The following is a 25236-nucleotide window of genomic DNA, read 5'->3' on the forward strand; positions in this document are numbered from 1 at the left end:
GAAAGGATAAAGCATGTAATTTCCTGCCAGAGGAAAAAAAAAGAGGAGGGGAAGAGAAGGAGGAGGATAAAGAGATATTTTGTCAACTGCTTCTGCATCCCATCAAAGTTTGTTCAAAGTAGTCACTGGCACTAAGCAACTCTGCCAGTGCATCTCTGGGACTTGAAAACAAGGCAGATTCCAAGGCCATCGAATGATGGGGTTTCATTGCAATTGGGGAACAGTAAGGCTCAGCCCTGGAATCACAGCCAAGAGTAAAGAAAGGGAGGAAACCGTATGATATCACTTAGATGTGGAATCTAAAATATGACACAGATGAACTTATCTACGAAACAGAAACAGACTCACAGACATAGAGAACAGACTTGCGGTTGCCAAGGGGGGAGAGGGGCGGGGGACAGATGGATTGGGAGTCTGGGGTTAGCAGATGCAAACTATTATATATAGGATGGATAAACAACAAGGTCCTACTGTATAGCACAGTAAACACTGTTCAATAACCTGTGATAAACTATAATGGAAAGGAATATGAAAAAGAACATGTGTGTGTGTGTATATATATATACGTAAAACGGAATCATTGTGCTGTACGGCAGAAAGTAACACTACATTATAAATCAACTATACTTCAATGAAATAAGTTAAAAAAAAAGAAATTGAGGAAAAGCAGTAGGCTCGCATGTGTGTGCATATACATATGTGCATTCACTTATGCCATTATCTTGTGTCCATACTCTTAGCTGCATATGCATGAAATGAGATGGTGGGCGAGTAAAGGACAGGCTTCTTATCTTACTCAGCTGTGCTCAGCATACAATGTCCAACACAAAAAGAAGCTTCATCAGGTCGAGTTTAAGAGAACAGGCTCGGAAGCCAGGCTGTCTGGATTCAACGATTGGCTTAATCATTCAGTAACTGTGCCCTTGAGTAAGCTGCTTAATTATTCTGTGCCTCAGTTTCCTTATTTATAAAACTGGCATGTCATTGTCACCTACCTCAGAAAGTTGCTGGGAGAATTCAGTGAACAGTGCCTGGCATGGAGTGCAAATGCAATGAAATGTTAGCAATAGAGTAGTTTCTCCATGAAGTTATAGATGGAATCAATGATTCTGTAAAACAGAGATACTGCTATATTTGGCTACCCACAGATGGTAGCTTTAAGGATCAAATGAGTCAATATATATGAAAATCTTTGTAAATTTGAAAGTGATCATTTGAATTTAACAGTTTATTATTATGTATACCAAAGAGCGGTTGTGTAAATATTCATCCACTGAGACACAGAGGCTTCCAGACTATTCCCAGAAGCCTAGGTGTTATCTGCTAAGGTGGGAGGTGGGAGGGATGGGGTGGAAAAGGATACTGAAAAGTATCATTTGCATTTCCTATCCTGAAGGGAATTAGCCTGAGGAAATATGACATATGGTCATAGAATTTAAATACAAGAGGTAGGGGGAAGAAAAAAGAAAACAAACAAAATGTGTTCATAGCATTACGCTATAAAAGTGTTTTGGAAGGCGCTTCCCTGGTGGCGCAGTGGTTAAGAATCCGCCTGCCAATGCAGGGGGCATGGGTTTGAGCCCTGGTCCGGGAAGATCCCACGTGCTGCAGAGCAACTAAGCCCGTGCGCCACAACTACTGAGCCTAAGCTCTAGAGCCCATGAGCCACAACTACTGAGCCCGCATGCCACAACTACTGAGCCCGTGCGTCTAGAGCCCATGCTCTGCAGCAAAGAGAAGCCACTGTAATGAGAAGCCTGCGCACCACAACGACGAGCAGCTCCCGCTCGCTGCAACTAGAGAAAGCCCGCACACAGCAACAAAGACCCAACGCAGGAAAGAATGAAGGAGAGAAGGAAGGAAGGAAAGAAAGGAGGGAGGAAAGAAAGGAGGGAGGGAGGGAGAGGGAGAGAAGGGGAGAGGGAGAGAAGGGGAGAGGGAGGGAGAGAGAGAGAGAGGGAGGGAGGAGTAGAGGGGGAGAGAGAGAGAGAAAGAGAGAGAGAGAAAGAGAAAAAGAGAAAGAAAGAAAGAGTTTACGGAATTCCCTGGTGGTCCAGTGGTTAGGACTCTGCACTCTCACTGCCGAGGGCCCAGGTTTAATCCCTGGTTGGGGAATTAAAATCCCACAAATTGTGTGACGTGGCCAAAAAAATAAAATAATATTAGAAATAGAGTTACAGATATAGAAGACAAACTTATGGTTATCAGGCGATAAGGTGGGTGAGGGATAAATTGGGAGACTGGGATTGACATACCTACACTACTATTTATATATAAAATAGATAACTAATAAGGACCTGCTGTATAGCACAGGGAATGCTACTCAATACTCTGTAATGACCTATATGGGAAAAGAATCTAAAAAAGGGTGGATACGTGTATATGTATAATTGATTCACTTTGCTGTACACCCGAAACTAACACAACATCGTAAATCAACTATACTCCAATAAAAAAAAAAAAATAAGTGTTTAGAGAAAGGGAGAAACTGCTGTCCTTACTTGAGCAGGCTGCACCAATTAAATTAGGTATTTCTAAGAAAGAAAAATGAGTGTCACCTGGGACGGCCAGGGATGAAGTCAGAGATTGGCTGGGTTAGTACAGATCCTCCCAGACTGTGAAAATGACAGACAGATGGAGGTTGTCAAGGACCTTCCAAAGAGAAATGGTTACGGGGACACAGAGATAGGACTGTAAATAATACAGCCAGAGAGCAGTGCTTGGAAAGAAAGAAAGCTGAGTGTGTGAAGCTGACCTAGAAGAATGTCGAGGAAGAAAGTAAAGAGGAGGCAAGACCAGTAACTACACTACCTTTGTCATCTCATTGTGTGTCTCTACCCTTGGCTTCGAAAAATGTAATTCTATCTTCCATGTTTCACCCCCCACCCCCACTCCAGGAATACAGAACAAGAAGAAAAAAGAAAATAAATACGAATCAGGAGCTTTAGATGGCTTCTTTTCTTCCTCGGTAAGGAACCAGAGCTTCTCAGATCAGGATGTGGTAAAAGTCAGTCCATTAATAAAATTTACTTAAGGACCAGTATTAATGATGGGGGTATTTGGGCTGTAGACATTCACTTTTTAAATAACTTATATTAACCTCATTTTCCCATCTCTCTTACGATAGCAAATTTCTTTTTGCAGGAATGTTTTTAGAGAAGTAATTTACGGGCACTTAATTACTAGTATTTAACCAATTCAACATTCTCTTTTCTAAGAGTCCGTTAGGTTTCTTTTACAGTATTATACATTCCAATCAAATGTCACTTTCTGCAAAGGTCTTCACTGTCAGTCTCCTCAAAGCAAAGTTTATCTGGACTATTAGACATTCTCTCTCTGCTTTGGCTGCACCAAATTAGATTAATTATTTATACCTGAGGTCTACCGCTTCAGAACTTGGGCATCTCCACATTTCTCCAGTGGATTATTAAGAGTCTCATTTTTTAAATAAAATCTTCATTTCATAGTCTGTTTGCTGGAGGTTAAACATAATAGCCTAATGATTCCTGTATGAAACAGTTCAATGTCATAAGATTCTCTCCTGGGTTTTATGGTGATGAACACATTTGAAACAAACGAACCTTTAAGAATACCCTCGCAGGGAAGAAGGGGAAAGGGCTTCTGACTTGAAAACTGTCTGGTACCAGTCTCGCAGAATTATTAAAACAAGTCAGAGATATTATGCAGATCCTACTGTTTATACATCAGGAATAATGAGAGATACGAAAGGGACCTTAGGGGGATTCTAGCCCCTCTCCTTATTTTATAGATTAAAAAAAAAAAAAAGATCACAGCCCACAAACAGCCTTTGGCTTACAGTAACTTGCTTGGTTCCAATGGCCACTTTCAGGTATTCGTCAAAGGCATCCTTGAAAGAGTAAGACAGGGCACAAGCACTGCCATGCTCAGAATTCTTGATTGCTAGCAACTAACTCTGCTCTGGCTTGTTTAGTCAGGAAAAGACTTTATTAAAGAATATTAGCAGTGCCCAGAACCTCCAGGAGGGCCAAAGAGCCCGACCGGGCTGCCAAGTAGCCAGCAACAACGACCAGCCGCATCGTAGGGAAAGGGACGGTCACTTGGCAACACCCTCACGGTTCAAAAACCATGACGCTGGCATGGCTCGCAACCATGAGACCTGGGAGAGATGCCAGTTCTTCTGGCTGCCCCTAAGGGCTGGGCATCTCCGCCACCACCATCCTCCTCTCCAGAGCAGGATTTCTGTACAAGTACCACCTCACATTGCTCATTTCTCCATCCCATCTTGGGTGAGAACGCCTGATGAGTGGGCCTCACCACAAAGAAGACTAGAAAATTAGTTTTTCAGCTTTTACCTTAGGGAGGTAAGACTTAAAAGGAAATTGCCTAAACATTAGAAAAGAGGACAAACGTCCACCAAGTCTACCAAGATGAACAGAGCTTCTTTAAAAAACTTTTATTTCCACATGGGCATCCGGAAGGAAAATGATCTTCTTCCCTTAAACTTCCCCCATCCGCAGTAATTTGGCTTCTAACACTTGTGTGATTCTGACCCACTTTATAAAACAGAAAATACATTTTTTCATTCCGCTCCTGGGACCTCCCCTTTTTACACAAGAATGCCAAAGCCCACTTGGTGGCCAGCAGAGAGAAGAGAACCTTCTCCAAGCTCACACTACATTGACTAAGGCTCTTGACCTTTTTTTTAAATTACTTTTTAAAATTGAAGTATAGTTGATTTACAATGTTGTTAACTGCTGCTGTACAGCAAAGTGATTCAGTTATATATATACACACATTCTTTTTTCATATTCTTTTCCATTATGGTTTATCACAGGATATTGAATGTAGTTCCCTGTGCTATACAGTAGGACCTTGTTGTTTATCCATTCTACATGTAATAGTTTGCATTTGCTAACCCCAAACTCCCAATCCATTCCTCCCCCACCCCCTCCCCCCTGGCAACCACAAGTCTGTTCTCTATGTCTGTGAGTCTGTTTCTGTTTCATAGATAACTTCATTTGTGTCATATTTTAGATTCCACATATAAGTGATATCATATGGAATTTGTCTTTCTCTGTCTGACTTACTTCATTCACTTAGTATGATAATCTCATGTTGCTGCAAATGGCATTACTTCATTCTTTTTTATGGCTGAGTAGTATTCCACTGTATATATGTACCACAATTTCTTTATCCATTCACTATAGAAAATAGTATGGAGGTTCCTCAAAAAACTAAAAATACAGTTGCCATATGATCCAGCAATCTCACTCCTGGGTATATATCTGGACAAAACTATAATGCAAAAAAATAACATGCACCCATATATTCACAGCAGCACTATTCACAATAGCAAAGACATGGCTCTTGACCTTCTTGACCTTTCTAATTCCAGCACCACCTTGACTCCTTGATGAGATAAAAACAAGAAGATTGCCTGGCATGCAGTGGCTCAAGGCTAGAATCTGTCAGTTACTTGGCTTTGGGCTTTAATTCTCAGACACTGAATTATTTTGAGGAAGCTGTTTACCTTGATGTGTGCAGAATTAGCCTTAGACACTAAGCCTTTAGGGCAAGTTTTATTGTCCAAGGCAAATATAACCTGTTAAGATTTACAGACTTTATTAATAGCAATAACCATTTTACAACCAACATCAGTAAATCAGGGTTTATTGAGAACTCTACAATTTTAATCTGTGGAAAAGCATTAAAATGTCGGATTTTCATTGGACATAATTTCTAACTTTTATGAAAGATAGATTTTTCATTTAACTGGGGAGTATAAAAAAGTGCAGTGTGGGATAATGAATTGTTTTGAAAAGAGCAAATTGGTTTTAGCTAAACAACGGTGTCAAACACTAAAAAGTGGCTATCTTTAGTTAGAACTGCCCCAAGGTTAAGGTTAAAAGCAACTGCAGTAACAAATACATTCTAATACATCTAGTGATAGGATGAGCTCATAGCATTTAGAAAAGCTTGAATTATCATCTGTTCACATTTCAGGTATTTTAGGAAAAGTGTACGACCAATTATTTCATCGAACCTGTGTCTATATGAGTCTGGTGAGAACCTCCGAGTTCCTATACCGTTTTTCAAAAAGTGTTTTTAGTAACAATAATGCCATTCATAAGACTCTTTCACGGGATAAGCAAGGTGAAAAACATTGATAGTCACCAGCTTCTATAAAATAACCTTTTATTTCCTCCACGCACAAGATTACAAGAGAGGAAAGCAGGAAACTTTATGGTGTCTTCATTCTCTGATGAGCTTCAAAGGCAAGAACAAAGGGCACAAGCTGGGGACCCCACGGTGACAAGGGATGGTCTTAGCAGCAACCTTCTTCATGGGGCTCAGAATGTACTAGAAATTGCAAGAGTTTTCAGCTTTAATCTGGATCCCCAACCATAACGGAGCCCTACATCTTCCTCTGAGAATCAAAGGCTCATGATGCTTTAGAAAAGGAGGAAGAAAAGAAGTCACAATAATCTCTACTATTTATTTAGTATTAGAAACTGTGTTAGATGCTTTGCAAATTCTTGGGTTTTCTTCTCCTTTGGTTTGAGCAATCCTACAGGAAAAGTACTGTTCCTATTTTCAGATGAGGACTCTTGAGGTTCAGGGTGGCTAGAACTGCTGTAGGTCCTAGAAGTTAGGAAGTGCTACTCAGTGTCGAATCCCAGTCCGTTCGACTCTGAAGTTCATACTTTCCCCCCACGATGCCAAACTAACGATCCTCAGTTCCCTTTCGACCATTTCCAGATGCCATGGCTGTATCCCAGGTGAGAGAGCCCTGTGATACAGACATCAGTATGTGCTCATCAGAATATATCCAGGGCCCTTCACGACAAGGAGATCTGTCGGGGCCATGGCCAAATGTGGGGAAAATTGTAATGAGAGTAGAGATTACCCTTATCCTCTCCCCTTCATATGCCCCCTTTTCTTCCCCTCCAAGGCACCCTCTCTGTAACTGTAGACATTCAGTACTTCGCATTTCCTAAGATAGCATCCAACCCAGACTCCTGGTCCTTGGGAGCGCAGAGACTCCAGGGCTGCCCTGCTCCAGGCTCCTTATCCTCAGCTCCCAAAGCCTCTATTCTCTCTGTTCTGTTCTTAGTTTTATCACCAGATTACCTATTTCAAAGAAAGAAACACAGCATTTATAGCAGATTTAGGATTAGCAAATTAGCTAGAAGAGATTTTAAACAAAAACCTCTATTTCTAAGGGTGGGTGGAATGTCAGGCAGCAGAACAAGCAGATATGCTATCACTGGCCTAGGGGCTCCCAAGTTTCATAAAGGCTTTGGGGGAAATTAACGAAACCCACCATCTCACTAGAAACAAACACAAACTATCAAAGAAAAGAAAGATCTGAGCTTTAAGGTTCAATTGGCTTCTCGGTGATCTGAGAGCTTGGACAAGTTCTGTAAGATGGACGAAGTACCAATAGCCTTCTAGCATCTCACAGCAGTCTTCTGCAAATTAAATGAAGTAACACAGAGAAACTACTAAACACAGTGCCTGGCACATGGAGATAACTCCATACATGGTAGCTCTTTCTATTCTTATACAAACTACCTTCTCTGGTCATATAGATGGAGTTAGTTAATTGCCAAGTAAGTTTTACCTTGCAGAGAGAAGACAATCGTATATGTCTTGGGAAAATAAGACTTGCCCCCAAGGTTCCTTTCAATGTGCCAAGAAGGAGACCTCCACCTCCTATGCCACTGCAGGACAAAACCAGCTGGTACATCAGTAGCCCTGCCAGCCACAACTCCTTCTGGTGATGACCCCTTGCATCCCACAGGAGGTGGGCAGGAAGGGAACCAGTGGTGCAGTGGAGAGAGTGGAACACCGCCTGCTCAGGGAAGATAACTCTGATGGATGCTATTTCACAGTGACAATTTCACAGCTAATCAATTTCCAAGCACAGTTTCCAGTTACCGCCATCCCGAAGAGTCATGACTGTAGGTTCCTCGCACGACTATGAGGTCAGTAAGCACCAAAATACTCTTTGAGACCTGAAGACCCCCCTGACAGGCACTGGTAGACATCTCCACCCTGCGAGACCCCGACTGTGGAAGGTATGAACATTTTCACCTTCTTTCCCTCTCTGTGTCTGTCTCTCTCACAGCTTTCTTCTCTGGGTCTGCCTTCCCTTCAACAAAAACACAGATGTTGGTGGTAATAACTAGTGTGTAAGCTATTGCTGAAACTAAAACAGCTGTAAATATTGGTGCACAGATACAGGTAGTATCCAACTCACAAATAAGAGAAATTTCAAAGTAACTCAAGTTGTTTGGAACCCAGATGCTTTCCCGCCTTAAGATGACGCTATAAAAGCTTGTTAGGGCCTCACAACAGCCATTAACCCACAGTGTAGCTGAAACACTCTCTATTTTCATCTATAAAACAAAATGTAGAAAACAAAGCTTTCTCCTCCACCTCCCACCTCAGCTCAGAATTTCTGTTTTAAACCATCTTACAGCCACAGCTGCTCCTTGAAATGGCCCTCTATCTACTTTCAGCCAGCCTGGCTCTGAAATTTATTTCTAATGACATCTACATGCCTAAAAATAAGAGTGATATGATGTCAAAAGGGGAATGGGGAGTGGACTGATTTCAAGAGTGGCCCCCTTCCAAATTTCATGTCCACACATAAACTGTGCACGTGACCTTATTTGGAAAAGGGTGTACTGTGACCCAGAACATTAACACGAGGCCTTACTGGGTTGAGGTCGGCCCTAATCCAGTAATTCATGTCCTTATAAGAGGAGGAAAATTCAGACACATGGAGATACAGAGACAAGAATACCATGTGAACTGTCTGTAGTAATGTGTCTACTAACCAAGGACACCAAGGATTGCCAGAAACCACCAGAAGCTAAGAGAGAAGCTCATTTTCTAGAGCCCCCAGGAAAACTAACCCTGCCTGAACCCTGATTTCAGACTTCTAGACTCCAGAACTGTGAGAGAAGCCGCTTTTATTGTTTTAAGCTACCCAGTAAGTAGTAATTGGACACAGCAATCCTAGGAAACTAATACAGAAAGTAAATACCTACAGTGTGGAAATCTGGCAGGAGGGTAGGTACCAGAAAAGAAAATATACTTTCTTACTGACATGTCTGTATTTATTGTGTTCCCTCCTCCACTGTTCAACAACTCTTCCAAATGTTTTTACTGACATCAGTGTGTGTGGCTATCGGAAGTTTTTCACATCCTGTTCTCCTCCCGTGGTTACAGCTGAAAAGCATATCAGAAGCAAATAAAGATGGAAAATGAACTGAGCCAACAGGCACGACTCATTTGCCTTCAAGAACAGGGTGCTGGGGCAAGAAAACTTCGGAGGGATGTCCAAAGAGCTGCTTCAACTTCAACCCAAGTTCAGCTCTTCCCAAGTAGGTGAACAGCTAGGAAGGCTGCTTACTTCCTAGAGGCTAACCCCTTTCCCCACAGGACTCCTCCCTCCCAACCATGGCCCCAAACAGCCTCAGAGTCCTTATAATTCCTAAATCCTTGCAGTCTCTGGGAAGATGCTTCAATGCGTGTGTGTGGGTGTGCATGCATGTGTACACACTCATGCACGCATTTACACACCAAGGTGTATTTTCCCCTTTGGCTATTATTCTATATACTTTTCCAGACTGCACATTCTTTACCCTTCTCTCCTCTGTTCTTTGTTTCTACTTATGTCTTCAAAGACCGAGTGAAGAAGGTCTTACCCATTTTCTAGTACCCAGAATAGGAGAAAAACAAAAAAAACAAGAGTCTAGTGGATTTCACAGTTTTGTCTGGGGCTAGTCCTGGTACAAGCTCAAATATTCAGGAATAAAGGCAGGAAACAATTTTTCATTCATATTTAACAGATATTTATTGAACACCTGGATATGAAAAGCACTGTTTTATGTTCTGGGGATACAGCGATAAAAAATGAACAAAATTCCCCTCGTGGAGCGTTAAGTTCTAATAGACAGAAAATAAGCCAAATAAATATAGTATGTTTGTGCTAAGAGCTGAGTTAATATAAAGCAGAGAAAGGGGCTTGAAACTATACATATAGGGTAGGGAAGTGACATTTTCCTCAGAGTGCCCCGAGCAGGCCTCACTGAGCAGGTGATACCTAAGCAAGCCCTGAAGGAAGGGATGAATCGATGTAATAACCGGGGAAGAGTGTTCTAGCAGAGGGGCCAGCATGTGCAAAGGCCCTGGGGCAGTTGCATGGCTGGTGCAGCTGAGGAAGAGTGAGGAGGCCAGTGTGGCTATAGCAGGGTCAGAAGCTAAGGAGGAGAAGATGAGGTCAGAGGCAAAAGCAGGCTAGGTTATGCTGGACCACATAAGGTGCCAAAATAAAATAGACTTTTACTCTGAGTGCTCTGGGGACCTTTTGGAAGACTGAACAGTTATCGCTTAAATAGGTGCAAGACCTTTGGTGGGTCACTGGTCTGAGCATCAGTTTTCTTGCCTCTAAAATGCAAAGGCTGTGCCAGGGAAATATCTAAGTTCTCCTCCAGTTGTAAAAATTAATTTCTGGACGTCCAGAGAAATGTTCGGTTCCCACAGGACAGCTAATAAAACCATGACCTTCCTTCCATCTTCAGTCCTCTCCGATGCTGGCAAAAGTGACAGAGTGACCCAGCCCAGGCCGGGAAGGAAGCCTGGTTATGAGAGCCGGTGGTGGCTATAGCAAACTGCTGATACCCAAGTGAGACTCCCAGGAGCGCGTGGGGCATCCTCAACGAGACTGACATTCACCTGGGCACTAACGCCCCACTGCCTGCCCCCCTGCCCGGGAATCCAGGGCACACTCTCTACAGAACAAGGCGGGGGCCAAAGTAGATCAAATACCTGTTTGTTTCACATTAAATATTGGGTTGGCCAAAAACTTCGTTCGGGATTTTCATACGATGTTACGGAAAAACCCAAACGAACTTTTTGGCCAACCCAATACAAATCTAAAAATAAGCATTTTCCTTTCTCAGCATTTCACATCATGCATGGAATGTTCACTTTAATTTTCAAGTCCGTTTACTTCATTTCGGGGAAGCATTTGAGCTTTGAGTAGTGTCCACCCTGCAGGCTTCCCATCTAGATTGGCAAGTGTGTATGTTTTTTCATTCCCCTTGATACTTTCCACTCTTTTGTCCTTCCAAATGCAAAATCCCATAGCAGTGTTTGCTAAAAGGCGAGGCAAAGGATCCTTTTTTTTCGTTTTTTAAATATTTCTACTTCTCAGTGACTAAACCATGGCTCTTAGGCCAGTTTCCTAGCTTCCTAGAGAGAAGCCACAGCTGGCCTATCTACTGCTTGACTCAGGCCTACATTTATAAACACAGGATTCTACCAAGCATTCTTTATACTTCTGAGTACCCCCGCACAATACTGCCTTAATAACCATATTACTAGTCCAACAGAACCTCTTTTAATAGTGACTGAAAGGACACCATCTCTACTACCACAATGTGTTATTACTGATAATTATATTCTAACCATATGATAGAAGTTTCTAGAAAACAAGCAAGGAGCAAAAACCACAGTGACTCTGGATTCCTGCTGCCTCACTGTGAACAATGGATAACTGATCAGAGACCTGTGACTTCAACACTTCTTGTATCCCTCATGCCAGCGCAGCACCTAAAACACAACAAATACTCCTGGAATGTTTGTCCCGTAAGCAAATAAAGGATGAGTAAGTGCAGACACCCATGAAACTTGGCACTAGGGCCTGACCTCCTTCTCTCTGCACTTTTTCACGTGAATTTGCCTGTTAGATTGATCCAGAAGCCAAGGTCAGATGGAGGACACAGAAGATGTTGCCTGTACCACTGAGGTCCCGAAAAGCAAAGGCACAGAACAAATCCTACCCAGGCTGCCTAGCAAGAGCTTGTGTCAACAAGAAATTAGAGGAGAGACAATTTCCTCTTCCAACGTACTTCCATCAGTCTCTTCACCATCTTTAGCAGATGGGGCCAGGCAGCAACAAGGCCATACCCAGGCTGGCTTTCATCACCTGTAGCACACAGGACTCGGGCCCTCCCTCTTGGGAACAGGCCTGATCTTACCTCGGCAGCAGGAACTCCCTCAGGCGGGCGGCAGTGCAGCACGATCATGCCTTCGATGGGAACCTCCCTTCCCTGCGGGTCTTGCTCGAAGTTTTTCCGTAAATCTGCAAAGAACGTGAAAGATATGACACTTTGCTCTGGGGCACGTAGGATCCACATTTGCTCCAAAGTTTATAAAATAGTGAGCTGAACGTCACAACCTAGATACACACACAAGTCACTGGTTTCAGGAGTTCCTACATATTCACAAGCATTTTTGTTAAGAAAGAAATCTTAACAAAACTGTCCCTAATGTTCTATATTGAGGTGAAGGATAAAAGATTTACTGGGGGAGCAGGAAAAAAAAACCAAACCTCATTATTTCATGAGTCTTTGTCAGCATTACCTACTTAGTATCTGATAAAGCACTTGGACTAATAAATTGCCATCCACAGCTATTATGCAGTTGAGATGCATGTGATTTTTTATTTTATTAACTAAAGGATGCATTATTAACCTGTAACCTCTGCCATTCCCTTAACCCTCTAGGGAGCTCTAGAAGATGGTTAACAGAGTGAGATTACCTATTAGTCTTTTATTTGTAACCAGGGAGAAGAGGCAACATTCAACCACAACAAAATCTATAACCTATCCAACCAAACATATAATTAAAAGATACAACGCTCTCCAGTCCAACGGCAATGCCGGGTGTCCATGTAGTGCGTTTCATGGAAGGTTCCAGGCTCTCTGCAAACAAGCTGCACTATTAACCTTTTACACGTGGAAGGGTGACACTCGGAGAGGTTAATTGGCTTGCCAGTGGTCACAGAGAGTATTAGTGCCAGTGATGGGGAAAAATTCACCAAGTGTCTAGACATCAGTGTCTGACTGCTCGCCAACAAAGCTTTCTCAGGGAAAAGGATACAGGGACAGTTCGGAAGAGAGAAAGAGCATCATTTGCACAGCTTTCCACTTAAGCATATGCTTCATTAACAAGAGTGGGAGTTGGCCTTTGCTTCTTTTTGAGGTGTCATAACAACACTTCGATAATTTTACAGCACGAGCTTAATTCCCACTGGCACTTGAAGGCCTGGGATTGGTGGAGTGAAGACAGTTTTACAAGTCTTTCGAAGGTTTCCCCCTCCCTCCCGGACAATGTATATTTCTTCAATCGAGGATCTCAAATTACAGGCTGTGGATTTATTGATTTAATTTTCTTTAGTGCTTACAATAACATGAAATATGTTCTCTGTAAAGAGCAGAGCTTCAGAATCAGTTACATCTTTATAAATTGTATAAATACATTAGATTTGCTTTTAGCAAGTCAGAAACACGCCATGAATAAAAAGAACAGCAATCCACGTATTCACTTTCTTCGGAATTTTACTATTAATGTTTTCCCTCCCAGGGGCAACTGACGTCTTCTGTCAGTAGTGCTGTCTATTCGGAGATCCTTCGGAAGTGTATTTGAAGCAAAGGATCTTACAAGGATCCACACTGTAGGCAGGTGGCAGGATCCATTTTCCCATTTCCCCAACTGTCCCCCAAACTGTAAAGCCAAGCTTCCTTCCACTGGAGATCTGTAAATTGCCACAGCCTTTACAATTCAGAATTTCTGACTCCAAGTGTGAGGAAGTTCGCATAACTGATGACAAAACTACAAGTGATGAAAATGTGAATAACCCCCAGAATGAAAAATCTCACATTTCCTGCAAAATGTGACCACAAATTCTCCTTTGCTCTCCCCCAAGGGATCCTTGAGTCAGAAATCACCTTTCTGTATGACTAATATACCCATCAGGACTATAGTAACCTCCCTTTATCCATGGAGGATACATTCCAAGAACCCCAGTGGATGCCTGAAACCACAGATAGTACCAAATCCTATATATACTGTTTATTCCTATGCATACATACCTATGATAAAGTTCAATTTATAAATTAGGCACAGTAAGAGATCAACAGTACTAATAATCAAATAGAACAATTAAAACAATATACTGTAATAAAAGTTATGTGAATGTAATCTCTCTCTCAGAATATCTTATTGTACAAATTTAATGCTTTTCCACCTTAACTCAGTACTCATCATGTATTCTGGCCATTACGGGGTATGACGGCAAAACTAGCATGAATTTCTTTTTCCTTCTCACAATTTCACGGATAGAAGATTTGTGCTTACTATAGATCTTAGCAACCTCAGCATACAATTTTTTCTTTCCTTATTAAGTCAAGAACTTTCACTTTCACCTAAAGAAAGCACTTAAAGAAAGCACTTTCCAGCACCTGTTTGACATATACGAATTTCCAGCATCACCACCCTTGCACTTTGGGGCCATTATCAATTAAAAGAAGGGTTACTTAAACTCAAGTACTGTGATACCAGGACAGTTGATGTGATAACCGAGATGGTTACTAAGAGATTAATGGGCGGTTTACTTCGGACAAAGGGATGATTCACGTCCTGGGCAGGATGTAGTTGGATGGCATGAGATTTCATCATGCTTCTCAGAATGGCATGTGACTTAAAACTTATGAATTATTTCTGGAATTTTACATTTAATATTTTCAGAGTAAGGTTGACCATGGGTAACTGAAACCACAGATAAGGGGGATGACTCTATATTGAAATGAATCTACTGTAGAGTGTGAGTGACTCTTACACGACACATCAGTTTGTTAATGGAAAGAAAGGGTTGTGTTTTTGTGGTTAATTTTGTTTGGTTTGTTTGCCATGTTTTTCTTTTCTTTGATTGCTTTGTTTTCTAAAGGAAGTCTTACCCAGTGCTGCTACATGGTGATTGCAGTTTTGACAACACCAAATAATCTGCATTCAACCAAATGAAGCACAGAAAAAGAGCGTGAATTTCTATTTTGCCTTATACTATTTCTATTTTATCTTCTGTTTCCTTTCTTTGCTCACTAGAAATGGAAAAGGTAACAAAATGTAGAGTTTTCGGGTACTTCCACATTCCCCTACAGTAACTACATTGGCTGATGAAAAACTAGAGCGAAGTCGTTTTTCTTCCCCATTCCCACCTGCTCAATGAACTAGCTAAGCAAATATGTATATAAAGAAGGAAAATCCTGTACTGACACTGGGATGTAGGAAAGGGTATAGTCTATAAACAAGAAGCTTTGAGAAATTTCTAGTAGATTTCATACAGCCAGGATCAGATTGAAGAAAGGACCCACACAACTTCTTGATCTTCCCAACTGACATTTGCAATCACCACTGAAGGGTTCCAACAAGAAGTATATGGACACTTCTAAATGTGGAGATACAAAGATTAAAGATTAAAGGCAGTAGAGTAGGGGGTCAGGCAACAACTGGGGTGTCATATATATGAATCCAACTCATTACAGGCAGCCCACCACACACTAGATATCACACCAAATGAGAAACCCAAGTGACACTGAGTCCTGGCCTGTGCCTAATACTAGTGGCAGGAACACTGGCATTTTTGATTCCCAAGGAGGGCAAACACACCAGACAAATTCCAGAAAGCTACTGAAAATAGTAAAAATTATGGAAATAAATTCTTAGACATAGAAGGAAATGCTTTCCACTCTACCTATGATTCTCACGATAGGTTACCCAACCTAGTTTCTCTTTTTTTTTTTTTTTTTTTTTTTGGCCATGCCGCACAACTTGCAGGATCTTAGTTCCCTGACCAGGGATTGAACCCGGGCCCCTGGCACTGGAAGTGCAGAGTCCTAACCACCAGACCACCAGGGAATTCCCAACCTAATTAGTTTCTGAACTGGCAAACTAGATACTTTTATAACCTATGTTAGTTCCAAGGCTTGAAAGATTCAGATAGGAACCTGTGTAACTTCTAATAGTAGGAAAAACATCCCCAGCCATATAAAAAGAATTATGTTACAAATGAAGGAGACAAACCATAGAACTGAAATTAAATGGCTTCCTCTAAGACTGGAAACAAGAGGCATTTTTAGATAACTTCTAATTTAAGTTCTTTAAAATCAAAAGGAAATAGTAACTGAGAATCTAGAGTAGGGATTTATAAATAGGATAACATCTGAGATCAAGAAAACTGCCACTATGCAGGAAGAAAAAAACAACATAACTGCTGAATTAGAAATATATATATACATATATATATATATATACATATATATATATATATATATATACGTATATATATATATATATATATATATCATGGAGATGGTAGACAGCATACTGAAGACTGCTGAAAACTGAACTAGTGAAACAGAAGACAGATTTATCAGTCAGGATCCAGGCAGGAAAACAGAAAGCACACCAGATGTTTTAACAGAAAATATTAATGTAAAAATTGAAGGACTAAAAAGGCAAAAGGGGGAACTGCTAGGAACTGGTCCCACCCTAAGGATGGGGAATGGGGGAACGAAGGGAAGAGGCTGGGGTTATAGAACTTTGAAGCTTAGAGATGGCTCAGTTCTCCAAGGAGAGGGCACTGGGTTTTGGTGCTGGTACCTCAGGAACTTGGAAGACGGACCCAAGGCGTCAAGACCTAGACCTCTGAAGAAAGACCGTCCACCAGACGGCGCTGGCATCTCTTGGGGGAAGGGGATGGAGGGAGAGCATAATAAAGCTGGATCTGGAAGTACTTAAAAAAAAATAAGTGCGAAACAAGAAGAAGCTGCCACTTCTAAGATAAAGAAACTCTGCTGGGATGATGGTGACAAAGACAGAAAATGAACAGAAAGAAGTACCCTTCTTCCCTATTTCACTGTCCAGTCTCCTGTGGCACCAGGGAGCCGGGATCTGGCAAGGAAGTCCCAGCCTTAGCTTCACAAATTTACAAACCAGTGGTTTTAGAGATAGAAGGCAATGGCTTAGCATCCAGCAAAACCCAGTTTAAGAAATGTCCTCTAGTAGGGCTCTAATAATTGCTTACTCCATATCTGTTTTCCTCACTAGATCATCAGTTCAGTGAATGTGGGCTTTATGTCTGAGATGTTCACCCTTATAGTCCCAGTGCCTACTAACCAGCTGATACAGGGAAGGTTCTTAATAAATACAAGTTGAATAAGTGAGCTAAGAGGAAAATGATAAAATGATAATGAATTTACCAGAAAAAAAGATGAAATAAATAACAAAAGATAATGTTGAGATAGAGAAATATGATTTAAATATCATTGGAAATTTAGAAGGAGACAACAAGCTCAAAGAAAATAAATGATAATTAATTTAATAATGCTAACAATGTCTTCTCCAAGCTGGAAAACAAACCAACTTCAGTATACAAAAGAGCTCATTGCATACAAGCAAAATAATTCTGAAAAGAAAAAAAAGTTCCTGGATATATCATAGTTGAAAGTTTGAATTAACAAAATTTTTAAAAATTGTAAAAATGATTTTACAAGTATTTTACAGTAAATAAACAGAAGTAACTAAAAATTTCACAGATTGAAAGAATTAATATTGTTAAAATGTCCATATTATCCAAAGCCAATTCAATGAAATCCCTATCAGAATCCCAATGTCATTTTCACAGAAACAGAACAAAAATCCTAAACTTAGCACGGAACCACAAAAGACCCTGAAGAGCCAAAACAATCCTGAAAAAGAACAAAGCAGGAGGCACTGCATTTCCTGATTTCACACTATACTACAAAGCAGTAGTAATCAAAACAGTATGGTATAGGTATAAAAACAGACAAATAGATCAATGAAACAGAATTGAGAACCCAGAAATAAAACCTCATATGTATGGTTCAATATTTGACAAGGGATACAAGTATACCAAACGGGGAAAGGATGGTCTCTTCAATAGTGGTGCTGGACAAACTGGATATATGCACATGTGAAAGAATGAAATGTGAAAGAGAAGAACTCTTCCCTTACACTACACAGAAAAGTTAACTTGAAATGGATCAAAGACTTAAATATAAAGTCTGAAACTGTGAAACTCCTAGAGGAAAACAAAGGAAAAAAAAGAAGCTTCTTGATAATAATTTTTTTGGATATAACACCAAAAGCACAAGCAACAAAAGAAAAAAATAAACAAGTAAGACTATAACAAATTAAAAAGTTTCTGTGCAGCAAAAGAAATGATCAACAAAGTGAATGCCAACCTAAGGAATGGGAGAAAATATTTTGAAACCATTTATATGATAAGGTGTTACTATACAAAATATATAAGGAACTCATTCAACACAGTAGCAAAAAAAATCAAATAATCCAATTTAAAAAATGGGCAAAGGACTTGAATAGACAGTTTTCCAAAGAAGATATACAAATGGCCAATAAGTACATGAGAAGGTGTTCAACATCACTGATCATCAGAGAAATGCAAAAATCAAATCCACAGTGAGATATCACCTCACTCCTGTTAGAATGGCCAATATCAAAAGGATAAGAGTTAAGTTTTCATGAGGATGTAGAGAAAAGGGAACTCTTGTGCACTGTTGGTGGGAATGTAAATTGGTGCAGCCACTATGGAAAGCAGTATGGAAGTTCCTAAAATTAAAAAAAAAAATAACAACCATATGATCCAGCAATCCCATTCCTGCATACATATCCAAAGGAAACAAAATCACTATCTAGAAGAGATATCTACACCCCCATGTTCATTGCAGCATTACTTACAATGATATGGAAATGACCTAAGTGTCCACAGATGGATGAACAGATGAATAAAATATGATACACACATGCACACACACACGGTAAGTGAAATAAATCAGATAAAGACAAATACTGCATGATCTCACACAGATGAAGCATATAATGTATGATTCCACATATGTGAAATCTAAAAAAGCTCAACTCAAAGAAACAAGGAGTAGATTGTTGGTTGCCAGGGGTTGAGGGGTGAGGGAAATGGAAGATGGTGGTTAAAGGATAAAACTTCAAGTCATAAGATGAATAAGTTCTGGGGACCTAACATACAGCACAGTGGATATAGTTAACAGTACTGTATTGTATATGTGAAATTTATTGAGAGTAAATTTTAAATGTTCTCACTACTATACATATAAAACTGTGTGAGGTGATGGATACTGTTAATTAACATTGGTGTGGTCCTCATTCCTCAATATAAATATATATCAAATCATCACATTGTGCTCCTTAAAGTTACACAATGGTATTTGTCAAATATATCTTCTCCGTAAAGCTTGATGAATAAATAAAATTTGAAATCAAGAAAGAACTGACAATGAAACAAAAAGCAGGCTACAACTGAAACTTTTCCCTGTATTAGCAAATACCAGAGTATAATTATGTAACTAAATCTATGTTTTTGTTTTTTAGCGAAAAAGCATGGGTACTAATTTTCCATTCCCAAATAAGTTATTATTCATGAGCAAACTAATAACAATATAGTCTCAGACATGATAATTTCAAGAGATTGTAGGTAGCCATATATCCTTTCTGAAAACATTACCTTTTTATATAAACTAACTAATGAGAAGACAAAGTAATGAATTAAGTATTTGAGTTATGATTTAAAAAGAAAATCTGGCGGTGGACAATAAAAAACACTTAAAATTTTCAAATCCACTAGAAGGCTGTTTCGTCTACACTGAAAATCTGTTGTTTAGCACAGCCTCCCTCATTAATGATCTCAGCTAGATCTTCTGGATAACCTGCTGCAGCTTCTACCTCAGCACTTGCTGCTTCACCTATGTTATGAAAATGCCCTTCTTTCCTTATACCTCATGAATGAAACTCTGCTACTTCAAACTTTTCTTCTGCAGCTTCCTTGCCTCTCTCAGCCTTCACAGAATTGAAAAGAGGTAGGGTCTTACTCTGGATTAGGCTTAGACTTAAGAGAATGTTACGTCTGGTCGCACCATTCAAACTTTCTCCACATCAGTCATAAGGCTGTTTTGCTTCTTATCATTTGTGTTTTCATTGAAGTAGCAGTTTTAATTTCCTTCCAGAACTTTTCCTTTGCATTCACGACTTGGCTAACTGTTTAATGCAAAAGGCCTAGCTTTTGGCTTATCTCAGCTTTCAGCATGCCTTCCTCACTAAGCTTAATCATTTCTAGCTTTTGATTTAAAGTGAGCTATGTGTAACTCTTCCTTTCACATGAACACTTAGAGGCTATTGTCGGGTTTTTTTTTTGTTTGTTTGTTTTTTAAATATTTATTTATTTATGTATTTATTTTTGGCTGTGTTGGGTCTTCGTTTCTGTGCGAGGGTTTTCTCTAGTTGCGGCAAGCGGGGGCCACTCTTCATCGCGGTGCGCGGGCCTCTCACTATCGCGGCCTCTCTTGTTACGGAGCACAGGCTCAGTAGTTGTGGCTCACGGGCCCAGTTGCTCCGCGGCATGTGGGATCTTCCCAGACCAGGGCTCGAGCCCGTGTCCCCTGCATTGGCAGACAGATTCTCAACCACTGCGCCACCAGGGAAGCCCCTATTGTCGGGTTTTTAATTGGCCTAATTTCAATATCACTGTGTCTCAGGGAATAGGGAGACTCGAGGAGAGGAAGAGAGATGGGGGAACAGCTGGTTGGTGGAGCAAAATTCACTGATTAAGTTCACCATTTTACATGGGCGTGCTTCATGGCACCCCAAAACAGTTACAATAGTGACATCAAAGATCACTACACAGATTACCATAATGAATATAACGAAAAAGTTTGAAATACTGTGAGAATTTCCAAAATGTGACACAGCGACACAAAGTGAAAAAATGCTGCTGGAAAAATGCCACTGATAGACTTGCTCAACACAGGGTTGCCAGAGACCTTCAATTTGTAAAAAACGCGGTATTCGCAATAAAGCGAACCACAATAAAACGAGGTATGCCTGTATTTGTTTGAATTCTTGGTCTGCCACCTATTAGCACCTTGACTTAATAAGAATCTTTATCTCTTTGTACCTCATTTACCGTTTCAATAGGGCTTTTACTGGCTTAAAAAAAGATTTTTTTTTTTTTGCATATAGAGGCTCTCTTGTTTCTTGTAAGTCTCTGCAAAATGCTTGCCTAGCTACCTCTCTTTCCATAAGTTATCACATCATATAAGGACACTCTTTTATTAGACTTGGTCTTCTATTCATATATATTGAGAGGGTGGAATATAAATAGATTTCCACCTTCCGATCTCACTTATGCTCACGTGGTCTATGGAAAGAAGAAAAATAATAATTTCACATTATTTTGTATAAGGGAACTGAACCAAACTGCATACATACACATCAAGATTGAAGATTTAAAAATTTTTAAATAGCAACTGGTATGGGATTACTATACATATGTCATAGGAAAAGCCCTAAAGAGAAATCACTCAACATTTCAAAGATTTGCTACTGTATGAATATGGGTATATTCAGTATCTTCTGCATCTGTTTCTGCGTTTTCTAAAATTTTCTGTGATGAATGTGGATTACTTTTATAGTCAGAAAAAATAATGTCCAAAAATACCCCACTTTTCCTACAAGTTGTCAAGATTCTCTAAACTAGACCAAACTGAATCAGAAGCCAGGGAAGAAGTACATTTTGTTTCATTTTATTCTATCAAGTTTCACTCCTACGATGTCTATTAAAGGAAGCAAGAAGAACTATATTTTTCAATCTTTAGTAAGTGCTAAGATAGTCTTCTTTGATTTTACGTATGGGAAATCTCTGCGCATGAGAAAAAAATCTTTCATCTGTTTTGTTCATTGCCTTTCCTCTAGTACCCGGAAGGGTATACAGTAGTCACTTAATAAATATTCGTTGAAGGAATGAATAAGTCAGTGAGTTTCCATTTCAGCTCATCTGAACGATTATTATAAACTAATATACAACTAAGTCTCCAGTAGTTAAAATGACCAGGAGAAGCAAAAACAACAATAGATAAATGTACTACAGTGATGTTAAAGTAACACTTATTCATTCTCATCTTCATTGCTAGTATGAATGATACTAATAATCATCAACACTGACCGATTTGGAGCATGACCCTGTTTGCTTCTGCACCCACTTCACCGTCCCCCTGCTCAGTTCCACAGCAGAATGCCAACGAGGCACATGATGACTAGAAACAAAGCAGACGGGAAGAGGAGGGGAAGGTGATGAAGCCAGGTATTTGGCTAACCTGTAAATCATTTAATCAGCAACAGGATCAACCAGAAGCAGCAGTACCTGCCAATAAGTAGTTCATCTGGGGCCGGGCCATGGGAAGCGGCAGCCTCCCTTTCCTCACCCTATTCCCTATTTGGCCTTTTTCTCATTTTCCTTTCATGCTACTATGTTAGAAAAGTCATTGTAGCACAAGAAAATCAATAAAAATTCAATTCCAAATAATAGTTCTTTGCAGCTCAGAAACACCAGGGAGTTATCGGCTCACTCAATGTTCTGGCAGTTAATGCAATGAAATAAAAATAATTTACTCATTCAAACCAAATCAGCCAGTGAAAAATCATAGTCTTTTTTTTTTCTTTAACAGTCATAGTCATTTGTTAAGATTGCAGGAGGATGGTACAACATACCACTAGTGCTCAAATACACTGGTATTCAAATCAGGGTCAAATCTTTCCCAGCCATATATGACTAAAGGAACAACAGACCCCATTTGTCATACATAAAAGGAATTTGTAACTCAGCCAAATACAGTTCATTTGTTGTAATAAAAGGGCTGGTTCAAATGCAGAACAGCTGGATGCCAATGAAATCAAAGTCAAGGCTTGGTGCCCCCATTTGGTTCTGCCTAAATCCTCCAGCCCCGGATGGTTACAACATGAGGACTCAGCTCCTAACTTTGGTTCCCAAAGGAAGCATATAAAAGGCTTTCTGTCAGGTCAGTGCTTTCCTTGGTGATAATCTCCTCGTCTTTGGTGCATTTACCAATGCTTCTCTTGCCAGCCTGGCTTAAAACCTCTGCCTCGCTTACATCTATGAATTCTGCCCATTGCTTGACCCACTAATCCCTGTTAATGCCAGGCTGCCTCTAGTTGTCACTTCATGGGTTTGCTGTGGATCATCTAGTGCTGATGTTGTTGTCTCTTTGAAGGAATAAAGGACAATTCCACATGTAGATTTTCTTCCTTCTGGATTAGGAGAATCCCAGTTGTTTTTTTTTTTTAATTTTATTTTATACAGCAAATTCTTATAAGTTAACTATTTTATACATATTAGTGTATACATGTCAATCCCAATCTCCCAATTCATCCCACCACCACCTGCTTCCCGCCGTATTCCCCTCTTGGTGTCCATACATTTGTTCTCTACATCTGTGTCTCCATTTCTCCCTTGTAAACCGGTTCTTCTGTACCATTTTTCTAAATTCCACATATATGCGTTAATATACAATACTTGTTTTTCTGACTTCATTCTGTATGACACTCTCTAGGCCATCCACATCCCTACAAAGGACCCAATTCTGTTCCTTTTAATAGCTGAGTAATATTCCATTATATACATGTAACACATCTTCTTTATCTATTAGTCTATCGATGGGCATTTAGGTTGTTTCCATGACCTGGCTACTGTAAATAGTGCTGCAATGAACACTGGGGTGCATGTGTCTTTTTGAATTATGGTTTTCTCAGGGTATATGCCCAGTAGTGGTATTGCTGGGTCATAGGGTAATTCTAATTTTAGTTTTTTAAGGAACCTCCATACTGTTCTCCATAGTGGCTGTATCAATTTACATTCCCACCAACAGTGCAAGAGGGTTCCCTTTTCTCCACACCCTCTCCAGCATTTGTTGTTTGTAGATTTTCTGATGATGCCCATTCTAACTGGTGTGAGGTGATACTTCACTGTAGTTTTGATTTGCATTTCTCTAATGATTAGTGATGTTGAGCAACCTTTCATGTGTTTGTTGGCAATCTGTATATCTTCTTTGGAGAAATGTCTATTTAGGTTTTCTGCCCACTTTTGGATTGGGTTGTTTGCTTTTTTGATATTGAGCTGCATGAGCTGCTTGTATATTTTCTAGATTAATCCTTTGTCAGTTGCTTTGTTTGCAAATATTTTCTCCCATTCTGAGGGTTATCATTTCATCTTGTTTATGGTTTCCTTTGCTGTGCAAAAGTTTTTTAAGTTTGATTAGGTCCCATTTGTTTATTTTTGTTTTTATTCTCATTTCTCTAGTAGATGGGTCAAAAAGGATCTTGCTGTGATTTATGTCATAGAGTTTTCTGCCTATGTTTTCCTCTAAGAGTTTTATACTCTCTCTCCTTACATTTAGGTCTTTAATCCATTTTGAGTTTATTTTTGTGTATGGTGTTAGGGAGTGTTCTAATTTCATTTTTTACATGTAGCTGTCCAGTTTTCCCAGCACCACTTATTGAAGAGACTGTCTTTTCTCCATTGTATATCCTTGCCTCCTTTGTCATAGATTAGCTGACCATAGGTGCATGGGTTTATCTCTGGGCTTTCTATCCTGTTCCATTGATCTATATTTCTGTTTTTGTGCCAGTACCATACTGCCTTGATTACTGTAACTTTGTCGTATAATTTGAAGTCAGGGAGTCTGATTCCTCCAGCTCCGTTTTTTCCCCTCAAGAATGCTTTGGCTATTCCGGGTCTTTTGTGTCTCCATACAAATTTTAAGATTTTTTGTTCCAGTTCTGTAAAAAATGCCAGTGGTAATTTGATAGGGACCGCATTGAATCTATAGATTGCTTTGGGGAATATAGTCATTTTCACAATATTGATTCTTCCAATCCAAGAACATGGTATATCTCTCCACCTGTTTGTGTCATCTTTGATTTCTTTCATCAGTGTCTTATAGTTTTCTGAGTACAGGGCTTTTACCTCCTTAGATAGGTTTATTCCTAGGTATTGTATTCTTTTTGTTGCAGTGGTGAATGGGATTGTTTCCTTAATCTCTCTTTCTGATCTTTCGTTGTTAGTGCATAGGAATGCAAGAGATTTCTGTGCATTAATTTTGTATCCTGCAACTTTACCAAATTCATTGATTAGCTCTACTAGTTTTCTGGTGACATCTTTAGGATTATCTATGCATAGTATCATGTCATCTCCAGTGACAGTTTTACTTCTTTTCCAATTTGTATTCCTTCTTCTTTGATTGCTGTGGCTAGGACTTCCAAAATTATGTTGAATAATAGTGGCAAGAGTGGACATCCTTGTCTTGTTCCGATCTTAGAGGAAATGCTTTCAGTTTTTCACCATTGAGAATGATGTTTGCTGTGGGTTTATCGTAAATGGCCTTTACTATGTTGAGGTAGGTTCCCTCTATGCCCACTTTCTATAGAGTTTTTATCATAAATGGGTGTTGAATTTTGTCAAAAGCTTTTTCTGCA

The 25236-nt window shown here is 39.9% G+C and overlaps 1 protein-coding gene and 1 non-coding gene across 2 annotated transcripts in view; one reads left to right on the forward strand and one right to left on the reverse strand.

Moving 5' to 3' along the window:
- UNC5D (unc-5 netrin receptor D) overlaps positions 1-25236 on the reverse strand; it is a 265917-nt gene that overhangs the window by 208342 nt on the left and 32339 nt on the right. Inside the window, exon 3 of the mRNA XM_057537499.1 lies at positions 12039-12142. Coding sequence (XP_057393482.1) covers positions 12039-12142 — 104 coding nt within the window. The remainder of the gene's footprint in view (positions 1-12038; positions 12143-25236) is intronic.
- TRNAE-CUC (transfer RNA glutamic acid (anticodon CUC)) lies at positions 2043-2115 on the forward strand. The gene has a single exon. It is a non-coding gene; the product is annotated as a tRNA-Glu (tRNA).

Source organism: Balaenoptera acutorostrata, chromosome 21 (genome assembly GCF_949987535.1).
Source record: "Balaenoptera acutorostrata chromosome 21, mBalAcu1.1, whole genome shotgun sequence".
NCBI classification, from domain to species: Eukaryota; Metazoa; Chordata; class Mammalia; order Artiodactyla; family Balaenopteridae; genus Balaenoptera; species Balaenoptera acutorostrata.